Source organism: Myxocyprinus asiaticus, chromosome 32, assembly GCF_019703515.2.
Source record: "Myxocyprinus asiaticus isolate MX2 ecotype Aquarium Trade chromosome 32, UBuf_Myxa_2, whole genome shotgun sequence".
Taxonomy (NCBI): domain Eukaryota; kingdom Metazoa; phylum Chordata; class Actinopteri; order Cypriniformes; family Catostomidae; genus Myxocyprinus; species Myxocyprinus asiaticus.
Genome location: NC_059375.1, coordinates 3,938,649 through 3,951,686, shown reverse-complemented (window position 1 = coordinate 3,951,686; position 13,038 = coordinate 3,938,649). Strand labels below are relative to the sequence as shown.

General features: G+C 36.9%; 1 protein-coding gene across 1 annotated transcript in view; it reads right to left on the bottom strand.

Annotated features, from left to right (window-relative positions):
• LOC127423001 (membrane-associated tyrosine- and threonine-specific cdc2-inhibitory kinase-like) overlaps positions 1 to 13,038 on the bottom strand; it is a 36,526-nt gene that overhangs the window by 6,233 nt on the left and 17,255 nt on the right. Inside the window, exon 6 of the mRNA XM_051666965.1 lies at positions 982 to 1,154. Coding sequence (XP_051522925.1) covers positions 982 to 1,154 — 173 coding nt within the window. The remainder of the gene's footprint in view (positions 1 to 981; positions 1,155 to 13,038) is intronic.

Here is a 13,038-nt window from a genome sequence, read left to right as displayed (position 1 = left end):
GGGTTCACGTTTTTAGCGGCATGACTGTGTGAACAAAACGTACAAGTATGTTCAAGTAATGTTTACTACAGACCTTATTATACTCAAATGCAAAACTGCCATTATTAAAACCCATGGGAAAATCCTGAGGGAACCCATTTCTCTTCCGTGTTTTTGGACTACATCCTGAACATTTCTATTGACAGCATTTCTCTTCTCTCTTGGACACATACACAGATGTGATTAGGGTTTCATTTGTTTCCAAATTCCATTTTTTTCCACCACAAAGTCCGTATTTTCTATTTTCTTTTTCTGAATTTTGTGTTTTACAATTTAATTAAATTGTATCATGTAATCAAACTGATTTTTAGAACTTTAATATATAATACATTGTTTTTAATATATTTCTGTTGCAATATCCCGCATCTAGTTAAATTGAGTTTTTATTTTTGCAGAAAGCAGAATGAAGCTCTTTGAGTTATGTATGTATCTGACGACAGCTTCTCACCTCCGGATAAGCAGTTTGTTTTATGGCTTAATGCGATTATTACACTGCAAAAGGCTGCAATTTAATTATATAAATATATACTGTAGTCTGCTTGTGCTGCATGCTTCAAGGTTAAATGTACCCTCTGCTCTCTGTCATCTACACACAGAGAATGTGATACTCATGAGTTTTGTAGTGTATTAGAGGCCGGCTTCACAAATTTCCTTTGAATCACGAAGCACATGCAGATTTAGAATATTTAGTAATTCATATTAGCAATAGAATATTGCTACACCCTAACAATAGTATATTTATTTAATTAAATCTCAACCTTTTGTGATGTAATCATCACTTTTCATCATTTTTAATTTGATTAATTGCGCATTCATTTACCCCAAATACTGTATGTCAAATTCTGTGACATTACACAATTTTTAGTTAATTCCGTCTGGATTTTGCAATTCTGTTCTTGTTTTCCGCTGAAATCATAGCACCCTGTGTGATGCCATGCTTACTTGACAGAAGTGGAATAGGGACAGGAAGCTCTCGATGGCGCAGAGAGACAGTTGTCGTCTCCACTTGTGTTTGCACACTGAGGGCAGTGAGAGCAGCTGCTGTGCCGTGACTCTGTTGCAGGGCTCTGGGGTCAGCATGAGCCGTAGTACATACTGCAACTCTGCTGACAGTGCTGAAACACACACACACACACACACACACACACACACACACACCCCTTTACTTTAACATAAATCAGACAGCTTTAAAGGTGACCAAAAAGTTTGTGGGTCAACAATAAATTAGGATGTCCAAAATGATAAAAAGTAGAAATCTTTAAAAAATATGTTTTAACCCTTAAATGCATAACTTAGTTGTTTAGTGATCCCGGGATCTCAACCCACCCCACCACCTTCACTTCATCCAGTTTTTAGAGTTATACCCCCAGCTTTCTCTTATAAATTGTGTTACAATAATAAAAAATTTAAAAAATGCAAAAATTGCAAAAAATACGAAGTTTTTCGAATTGCTTGATTACCAAGTGTAAAGGGTTGTTAGTGACCCGAGATTAGTGTTGTCACGGTACCAAAATATCAGTAGTCGGTACTGATACCAGTGAAATTTCACAGTTCTCTATACCAATTTCGATACTAGGGCTGCCCCCTGATAGTTGACCAAACATTAGTCGATGAGAAGAGTCTTGGTCGACCAAGTTTTGACTGGTCGGTTGGTCAGAAAAATAAATAAATAAAATAAAAACTCCACAGGAAACCAACGAACACCAGTATTACTGCTGGTTGGACGCTAGGTGATACTATGGGGTCATTTTCGTTACGCAGGGTTAGGGTTAAGCCTACACAATAAAGCAAGACACCTTGATTTCAAACTTTGAACTTTATTTTTTAATTTATTTTAACTAAAAAAATCAAATAAAACTGGAAAAAATTAAGTGCAGTTAATGTGTGTGGTTAAAATTTTTGAAAGATGGTTTTACAACAGTTGTCAACATCTCTCTGGCAAAGAACCTACTTCATCTGTGCATTCTCTACCGGTTGGGTATTTTGTTGTCCGGGAAAATACATCATGTGTGTGAATAAATTAGTTGTTCCCTCCTACACGAGAGATATATATTTCTATATATATATATATATATCTATCTCGCAATATCCATTACATCTGCAACCCCTGGGCTGAGGGATCGTGAATATTCTTGCTTTAGTGATTTGGCATTGAAAATTCAATTAATTTATTTTAAAAAATGAAAAACTTAAATCAAATACATTTCTAAATTCAAATTGCACTCCAAACGAAACGGTGGCGTAGTGGGCTAAAGCACATATCTGGTAATCAGAAGGTTGCTGGTTCAATCCCCACAGCCACTACCATTGTCCTTGAGCAAGGCACTTAACTCCAGGTTGCTCCGGGGTACTATCCCTGAAATAAGTGCACTGTAAGTCGCTTTGGATAAAAGCGTCTGCCAAATGCATAAATGTAAATGTAAATATAAGCAACCACCTTTACCCTCAGGCAGGTATCCGTCTAAACAGAAAATTACTTACACAAATGAAGACATAAAAACAATTCTAAATGTAAAAATAATAATTATAATGGTGATAATAATCACTGAAATATAAATCATGGTTTGAGGTGAACGTGTTTTTGTATTATTTTATGTTTTAAACACAGATGTATAGGCTGCAGAGTTGTGTTCACAATGAACTGCTCTGTGGAAATAAAGTGAACTGAACTCAAAGCACCTCCTGAGCTGAGATGTCTGAGGTAATTTGCAGCACTCATAGATGATACTGTTCATGCAACAAAAAAAAACAAAAAAAATCAGAAGACAGAAACAAAGAAAGAGTGAGAACCTTTTACATGTGGGAGACTGCACGCCTCCGTACAAACATACATGTGCATAGATGGCTTTTCTGTCATCTGTTCTTAATAATATATATATATATATATATATATATATATATATATATATAATAAAGTGTTTCTTCAAGCACGTGTCTGTGTCTCTACGGGCAAATTATTTGTAATATTAATTTGATAATAATAATAGCCTAATAATAATAATAATAATTGAATACATTAATGGGAAAACGAGCCAAATATCGTCTTGACATCGTCAAAGGCATCAGCTAGTGGCGATCACTCTGACCATCGTCGATCCCCGAGTCTGTCGGCACAATCCTAATGTGCATTTCTCTCTATAAATTAACAAAATGTTCAGACAGTCTCCTTACTGGTTTTTCCGACACATTCAGAATCATTACCGCTTTTGCCGGTGTCGCTGCAGCTCGCTTGTAAAATTTATATTTATTACGGTTTAGTATTTCTCTGTAATGTAGAACAGTGTTAACAATGTTACTTAGAACATTCTTTCTCAGCCCTGGAACTCAAACCATTTTCTGATGCCCCCCAAATATATATATATTTAAGTAATTAAATGAATATCATAAACGTGTGACTAGTCAACTAATGGCTTAAATTAACACCTACTAGTCGACTAGGAAAATATTTGGTTGGGGGCAGCCCTATTCGATACCACAGCAAAAATATGCTAATATGATAATGTGTTTTTGAACACACCAGTTTCGTTATTTTTAATTATTTACTAATTATAGTTTAATAATTAAAGTTTCATTTAATTTCATTACCAAAATGGTGTCTAATCAATAAATTCTTAAAACTTTTAACAAGTGAAAATAGAACTTTTTAACATTGAATTTTTTTTTGCAAACTTTTATTCAACAGCTGTCTTGCTTGTGATATTTTGATTAATTATTATTATTACAGTGAATATTACATTTTACTATACAGTTTACTATACTAAACATATATTTCTGTTACAATTTCTTCAATTGCTTTTATTATGACGTGTGTTTTTTGCCGGAAGCTTCACTTTTCCGGATAAACAGTCACGGCCCAGTGTGATCATTGAAGACTTAAGATCTGTTTTGAACGATTTATAGTGGATGAGCGGTGGGATTTATTTAAAGTACATAGTACGAGTAACAGAGCAGGCGTTCAAAATAAATCTGTGAGCATTTTAAAGCAGTTGTGTGTCAGTCACACTGCGCGCTGGTACCGGATAGAGTCGGTGCTCAGTACTACCAGTACTGCAGAAATACTGGTACGGTTACATCTTTTTTTATTTTAGTAGCAACTTGGTCCTGAAGTACCGGTACTTTTGACAACGCTACCCGAGATTTGTAATAGTGTTGCAATATACTGTATATTTGCGCTTCCATAAATCATATTTTTACGATCATTTCATATTTGTATACGTTTACTATCATAGGATATCTATTTCATTGTTTATTATAAGACAAACAAGTACTATATTCATGCAAATCATGTTGATTTTCTGTGTCATGACGGTGAATTATCAGTATCCCATATGCGTGTACACATACTTATGATAAATTATCCAGTGGTTGCCTTGATTTACATTTGACATTGCTATTTGATGAAGCAGCAACGTGGAAGTTAACTATAGCAAGTGCAACACATGAACAGTATGATATATTTTTCAATTTTCAAGCATCATTAATTTTTCATGAATATTGTAAATGTTCTTAGGGTTTGACCTGAACAAAACGTGTCTATTAATAAAAATGTCAAATTATCTGATATTCTTTAAACAACGTGATGTCCTTGTCAGATATCTGCATGTTTGCTATGTTGACTAGTGTAGTGTTGGCTTTACACCACAATGACTTAGATTTGCCGGAGAAAAGGTTTGACCCTTGTACTTGTAAATTGATGGAGATGTGGATGTTTGGTAATATGGCTGGCCGATATACAAGATATATTCAATATCACTTGGTAGGCTAGTCAAAATTAACCTACATTGTGAAAATCACAATGATTTTAATGCGCTTTTTATTTGTCTATTAAGTTTCCTTAAGTTTCCACAAGCATTAGAGCGCTAAAACTTTTTAGTTTTTTAATAGCATCTTTTTTTTTTTTTTTTTTTAAATAGCATCATTACCATGTAAATCACAATGGCAAACATGCTGGTAGAGTTGAAGTTCAGTTTTCTGTGGATTTTTTCAAAATATCCATTCCAATGAATTGGTTAAAAAAAATTATTTCATGATTTGTTTGCGACATAACTCAAAAATGTTCAAGGAAATCTCTGTGGGGCATTTTAATGCTTTATAAGTTTTGGTAAAAAAAAAAAAAATATACAGTGGGTAAGTAAATACAGGGCTCCAGACTAAAAAAATGACTAAGGAGCCATTGGCTCCAAACCTGAAACATTAAGGAGCCAAAATGGCTGTTTTTAGTTGCCAAATCACAGAATTGCTCGATTTAGATTGCAGTTCAGAAACAAGATAGAAAGCAGAAGAAAAGACAGCTGATAACCCATTAATCTGAGGTTTAATAAACAGTATACGGTACATAGTTGAGAAGACAAGTTTGCATTCCCTTTTGTCTCATAAATGTTTGCACCCCTTTCATAATTTATACAAATATAAGAGATGAACGATTTTTTTTATTTAATACTGCTCTTCACAATCTACATAACAGATAATTACATAAAGTATAGTATGCATATAGTAGTGTGTTGCCTTCTTGAGCATCAATGAATGTTTGCACCTTGTGTAATAGTTGTGTACAAGTCCCTCAATTGTCCTAAGTGTCAAAAGCTTGATCTTATATATAGGTGAGAGGGGAAGGCGGCCCAGCCTCTAGCCTGTCGGCCACGACGTGTGCTGTTCTCCCCCGGCAACACAATTAACTCGTACCGGGGGTCCAAGGAGCGGGTCCGGCGGCGCATCCAACTCGTCCGAACCCTCCCAGCTCTGGTCCTGAGTGTGCGAGGATGCCAGTGTGTGCACACCTGGAGATTTGAAGCCAGCTCCCCAAGAAGAGGTGCGTTCTACATTTTAAAGACAGTGGAGCATGAAGCATTATTCACATCAGGTGTGCTTCATCCACCACTGTCAGAACAAGGCTTATTAATTATGCACCTCTTCTCGCTCTCCTGCCCACCTCCCGTCGTGAGGCGGGGCGATGATGACGAGAGGGAGGGGCAGATAATTCCGCCACAATATATATATATATATATATATATATATATATATATATATATATATATATATATATATATATATATATATACACACATACACACACACACACACACACACACACAAATACAATTGAAGTCAGAAGTTTACATACACTTAGGTTGAAGTCATTAAAACTCATTTTTTTAACCACTCCACAGATTTAATATTAGCAAACTATAGTTTTGGCAAGTCATTTAGGACATCATCTTTGTGAATGACATGTGTAATTTTTCCAATAATTCTTTACAGACAGATTATTTCACTTTTAATTGACTATATCACAATTCCAGTGGGTCAGAAGTTTACATACACTAAGTTAACTGTGCCTTTAAGCAGCTTGGAAAATTCCAGAAAATGATGTCAAGCCTTTAGACAATTAGCCAATTAGCTTCTGATTGGAGGTGTACTGAATTGGAGATGTACATGTGGATGTATTTTAAGGCCTACCTTCAAACACAGTGTCACTTTGCTTGACATCATGGGAAAATCAAAAGAAATCCGCCAAGACCTAAGAAAAAAAGTTGTGGACATCCACAAGTCTGGTTCATCCTTGGGAGCAATTTCCAAATGCCTGAAGGTACCACTTTCATCTGTACAAACAACAGTACCCAAGTATAAACACCACGGGGCCACGTAGCCATCATACCGCTCAGGAAAGAGATGCATTTTGTATCCTAGAGATGAACGTAGTTTGGTGCGAAAAGTGCAAATCAATCCCAGAACAACAGCAAAAGACCTTGTGAATATGCTGAATGAAACAGGTAGACAAGTATGTATATCCACAGTAAAACGAGTCCTATATTGACATAACCTCAAAGGCTGCTCAGCAAGGAAGAACCCAATGCTCCAAAACCGCCATAAAAATAAAAAAAGCCAGACTACAGTTTGGAAGTGCACGTGGGGACAAGGATCTTACTTTTTGGAGAAATGTCCTCTGGTCTGATGAAACAAAACTTTTATTGTTTGGCCATAGTAACCATCATTATGTTTGGAGGAAAAAGGGTGAGGCTTGCAAGCCAAAGAACACCATCCCAACCGTGAAGCACGGGTGTAGCAGCATCATGTTGTTGGGGTGCTTTGCTGCAGGAGGGACTGGTGCACTTCACAACATAGATGGCATCATGAGGAAGGAAAATTATGTGGATATATTGAAGCAACATCTCAAGACATCAGCCAAGAAGTTAAAGCTTGGCCGCAAATGGGTCTTCCAAATGGACAATGACCTCAAGCATACCTCCAAAGTTGTGACAAAATGGCTTAAGGACAACAAAGTCAAGGTATTGGAGTGGCCATTACAAAGCCCTGACCTCAGTCCGATAGAAAATTTGTAGGCAGAACTGAAAAAGCATGTGCAAGCAAGGAGGTCTTCAAACCTGACTCAGTTACACCAGTTCTGTTTGGAGGAATGGGCCAAAATTCCAGCAACTTATTGTGAGAAGCTTGTGGAAGGCTACCCAAAACTCTTGAAGTTAAACTATTTAAATGGCAATGCTACCAAATACTAACAAAGTGTATGTAAACTTCTTACCCACTGGGAATGTGATGAAAGAAATAAAAGCTTAAATAAATAATTCTCTCTACTATTATTCTGACATGTTCTTAAAATATAGTTGTGCTCAAAAGTTTGCATACCCTGGCAGAAACTGTTAAATTTTGGCATTGATTTTGAAAATATGACTGATCATGCAAAAAATTATTTAAGGATAGTGATCATATGAAGCCATTTATTATCACATAGTTGTTTGGCTCCTTTTTAAATCATAATGATAACAGAAATCACCCAAATGGCCCTGATCAAAAGTTTACATACAAGTTTACATTTAAATGGCAATTAAAGGTTAATTTCCACACCTTGATGCATTGAGCAGGCTAGATATTGAGCCATGGGGAGCAGAAAAGAACTGTCAAAAGACCTGCGTAACAAGGTAATGGAACTTTATAAAGATATAAAAAGGATATTAAAAGATATCCAAAGCCTTGAAAATGCCAGTCAGTACTGTTCAATCACTTATTAAGAAGTGGACAATTCGGGGATCTCTTGATACCAAGCCAAGTTCAGGTAGACCAAGAAAGATTTCAGCCACAACTGCCAGAAGAATTGTTCGGGATACAAAGAAAAACCCACAGGTAACCTCAGGAGAAATACAGGCTGCTCTGGAAAAAGATGGTGTGGTTGTTTCAAGGAGCACAATACGACGATACTTGAACAAAAATGAGCTGCATGGTCGAGTTGCCAGAAAGAAGCCTTTACTGCGGCAATGCCACAAAAAATCCCGGTTACAATATGCCCGACAACACCTTGACACGCCTCAGATTCTGGCACACTGTAATTTGGAGTGACGAGACCAAAATAGAGCTTTATGGTCACAACCATAAGCGCTATGTTTGGAGAGGGGTCAACAAGGCCTATCGTGAAAAGAATACCATCCCCACTGTGAAGCATGTGGTGGCTCACTGATGTTTTGGGGGAGTGTGAGCTCTAAAGGCACGGGGAATCTTGTGAAAATTGATAGCAAGATGAATGCAGCATGTTATCAGAAAATACTGGCAGACAATTTGCATTCTTCTGCACGAAAGCTGCGCATGGGACGCTCTTGGGCTTTCCAGCACGACAATGACCCTAAGCACAAGGCCAAGTTGACCCTCCAGTGGTTACAGCAGAAAAAGGTGAAGGTTCTGGAGTGGCCATCACAGTCTCCTGACCTTAATATCATCGAGCCACTCTGGGGAGATCTCAAACGTTTGGTTCATGCAAGACGACCAAAGACTTTGCATGACCTGGAGGCATTTGCCAAGACGAATGGGCAACTATACCACCTGCAAGAATTTGGGGCCTCATAGACAACTATTACAAAAGACTGCACGCTGTCATTGATGCTAAAGGGGGCAATACACAGTATTAAGAACTAAGGGTATGCAGACTTTTGAACAGGTGTCATTTCATTTTTTTCTTTGTTGCCATGTTTTGTTTTATGATTGTGCCATTCTTTTATAACCTACAGTTGAATATGAATCCCATAAGAAATAAAAGAAATGTGTTTTGCCTGCTCACTCATGTTTTCTTTAAAAATGGTACATATATTACCAATTCCCCAAGGGTGTGCAAACTTTTGAGCACAACTGTAAAGTAGTGATCCTAACTGACCAAAGACAGGGAATGTTTTCTATGATGAAATGTCAGGAATTGTGAAAAACTGAGTTTAAATGTATTTGGCTAAAGGGTATGTAAACTTCTGACTTTAACTGTATATACATATATGTGTGTGTGTGTGCATGTGTGTGTGTGTGCATGTGTGTGTATTATATATATATATATATATATATATATATATATATATATATATATATATATATATATATATAAACACACACACATACACATACATAAACACACACAGTATATAAATTGTTTCACAATTTTGCCTTAGTCTTTTACTCTTATCACATGGCACAGACACAGAGACTACAAGAGTGCAAATTGAATGAAATCCCAGATGCAGTTTATTGTGCTACTCCAATCCCAATATATAATTACCAGTAGAAAAATAATGGTACACAATAAGGGACTTTTAATTGTAAAAAAGCCCGAAATACACATGGGACTCTTATTTTGAAATATCTGCACTCCCAGTTGTGAGCTCACTGACGGCTGATTCGCTGAAAAAGTGAATCTGATTCAAACTGCTAACCTAAGCTCCTGAGTTCAAACCCTCTGTTCTTTTCAGGGGATTCATGAAAAAGATCAGGTTCAAAAGAATCATTTGGTTACCACCGTCTCGTGCTTGGTTTGTTGTTGTTGCGTGCGGTGCAGCGAGCTCGTCACCACAACAGACCGGATGAAAAGCAGCGCGAGACACACTGATGGTGTGCGCTCTATAAATGTATTCAATAACTCACAAGATGATATCTGCTGAAACCGCATATGAATGCACACAACCTGACTGTCGCCAATGGCGACTAGATTTTAAATGATAATCGCAATAAATAATTTTTGGTCGCATTTGCGACCATTTCAGTCGCAGTCTGGAGCCCTGTAAATATGACTGTTTATTACTACTTATTCCACGGCTTAGTGGTATACTTGATGTTGATTTGTGAATCATGGTATTCTGCAGTCAAATAGGTTTGTATCATGATTCTAACATCGTTGTGCTAGTTACATCTCTCGTTTCACTCCACACACTCTCTTCTCAAATAATACAATAATTTTAACTCCGATCAATATTCTATGTCGATTTATTAAGCATGAGACGATATATCGAATTTCGATATATTACTGCACTTTTTTCTACACTGTTTACAGGGTTCACAAGGTCCTTGAAGCGCTTGAATTTAGCTTTTAGTAATGCACGTACTGGAATACCTGTAAAATCGCCTTGTTTTGATGAAAAGTGCTTGAGATTAAAGCGGTTTGTTTCCTCCGTGTAATGTGTGTCCATCAAAGATGAGGCGACTCCACTTTCATTGAATAATGTGTCTTAATATCCTTTCTGTTCTTTACAGTCAGATAAAAAAAATTTATTCATTTCATTTTAATTTTATTTTAAAATTCATTTTAATCTCACGCTAAAGTATGTGCTAAAGAAACAGAGATTCTCGTTGATGTTCGCTGAACCGGAACACTGTGAACCGCTCGCTGAACTCTTAAAGTGACAGTAACCTTTTTTGTACACATTATTTCAAATAGCTCATATCATTATTATATAAACCATTTCATGATATAATATTAAAGGTGCAGTATGCAACAATTTTCATGTAATATTTGCCTTTTTTTTGCCAATGTGTGAATGGCTTGTAATGCAACTTAAAAGAAATGAGCCCTTCCCGGACTTCCTAGGTTGCCTATTAAAGCCTGCAGACTGATTTTCATGCGATGGGAGCAGGTCGGTTTTGCCGGGAAAATCCAAAGGATGTGAGGTTTATGCGCGCTCCCAAGAGCCTTGCCTCAGTTCTTCTCTTCTGCTATTCAACAGCGACAACAAACAATCTGCAACACTAGGTAACGTTATCTTGGAGATGGAATCCAGAAAACGGCTGGCTCCCAGCACAACACCGACTCCTACACAAACACTAAGCCCAAAAAAAAAAAAAAAAATTATATATCTACTGAATCCCATCTGGCTAAGCGGGAACATGATCGTGGTTGAGCGAAAACTAGAGTGAACATCGGCAGGACATTTGATTCCTGGAGAGACCTTCTTTCTTTTTTGGGGATCAAAACCGACCCTGAATTGGCATTCTTCTTATTGGACAGGTAAGCTTACATAACTGCAAAGCATGTGAAATATAGTGCCATAAGGATTGATCTGTGTAATTTTAGCTAAACTACAATAACACATGAAATGAATGCTATAAAATGTTCAAGATAATGCAAAAAGACTCCATTCATTAGTGTAACGTGACTTGGTTATACAGAAAATATATACATTCTATTATTATAAAACAATAGCACATCGATATATCAAAATGACAGTTGTGATGGATTCACATAAATACTGAATTGTGTCAACATATTTATAATGTACAGTCTATTTTAGAAACAGCTACTGTCATCATCCACCAAATTTAGCTAACAGCTATTGATAAAGCTGGCTAGCTAGCTAACGCCGACATAGGCTATTGTATAAATGCAGTCAATGTATCATGCAAAGAAAAGTGATTACTTCAAACTACAGTCTCGCATAGTCAGACCTATATCCACACTTTGTTTTAGCCCTGTTCCAGCACTGGAGAGTCAAATATAATATACAGTCTCAAAGTGAAAGCCGGTGAATCACGTTCAGTCTCTTTGTGCGTTACGTCATTGCTTTGGACGATGCTCGCTCGCTCGCGTCCCTATGGAGTGTGTGCAAGAGTGCGAACACGAGCAACAGGTAGCTGGCTGCAGTTCACTTAACAGCCACAGGTATCATTAATAACAAGGGTTTCTGAATCTTACAACCTGCACCTTTAATTAATAGAATGTAAAAATGTTGTATTTTTACAAAGTTACATTTTGATTATAAGAATGCTGACAAACAAATTAAAATATAAATGGACACTTTCACATACTTTTTTCAGGACAGGTTTTGTTCAGTTCTATTGCTTGTTTTTAACCTGATCAACCTGAATGTACCCCAATATTTCTGAAACCTTATTTGTTTGTGATCTTTTCTTATCCACAATATTCTCAGCAAGTCCACTATATTTCTCAGGGTGGGTGGAATTTCCGGTTGGCTAGCAGAAGTGCAATTGGTTGGCGTTTTGTGGGTAGCCGGTCTTTGCTTGCTTGAGTATCATGCGGTTAGACTCTTGCTCTTTAAAATTTCCCAGACAATGTGTGCAGTTAATGGTTATCCTAATAATCAAGCGACACTAAAGTTTTGTCTAAAACAGCATGTTATGATCAGAAATCACTCACAAAGCACAGCGCTCCAGTCCCAGATGCTGCTTCTTCCAGTGGCTGCCTACAGAACGATTGACTTAGGAACATCTGTTTGAAAAAGCTTTGGAATAATTCGTTTGTGTGCTATTTTCACTTTATTGACAAGAAGTCAACAGCGGGGATTACTTATATTATCCACCGTTACGGTCCGGTTGCAATAGACGTCCAGAAACGGAGCGCAATGAATTACACAAACGATAGCATTATTGTGTTAACAGGTGTGTTCATGTGCTGAAAGTTCAGTAGACATTTTGAGAGTTTGTTCATTTCTATTCAGCACTGGCCTTTGTGAATGCTTCACATGTTTTGAAATGGCATTATTACTGAGTATAAAAAAGGAACTGTGTTTTTACTGAACTGTCTGTGAGTAGTGACAATGTTTTCAACTGTTTTCATGCTGTGATGCTAAATGAATAAATTCTACAGTGGAAGACCATAATTATTAGATGAGACATGTACAGTAGTGAGAAGTTTTATCATGTTTGAAATGAATTGTATTATGATTTTCCTCTTTCCTGCCTGCAATTCACTTTCTTTTGATTGTCTTGCAGAATGTGCATGTCTTC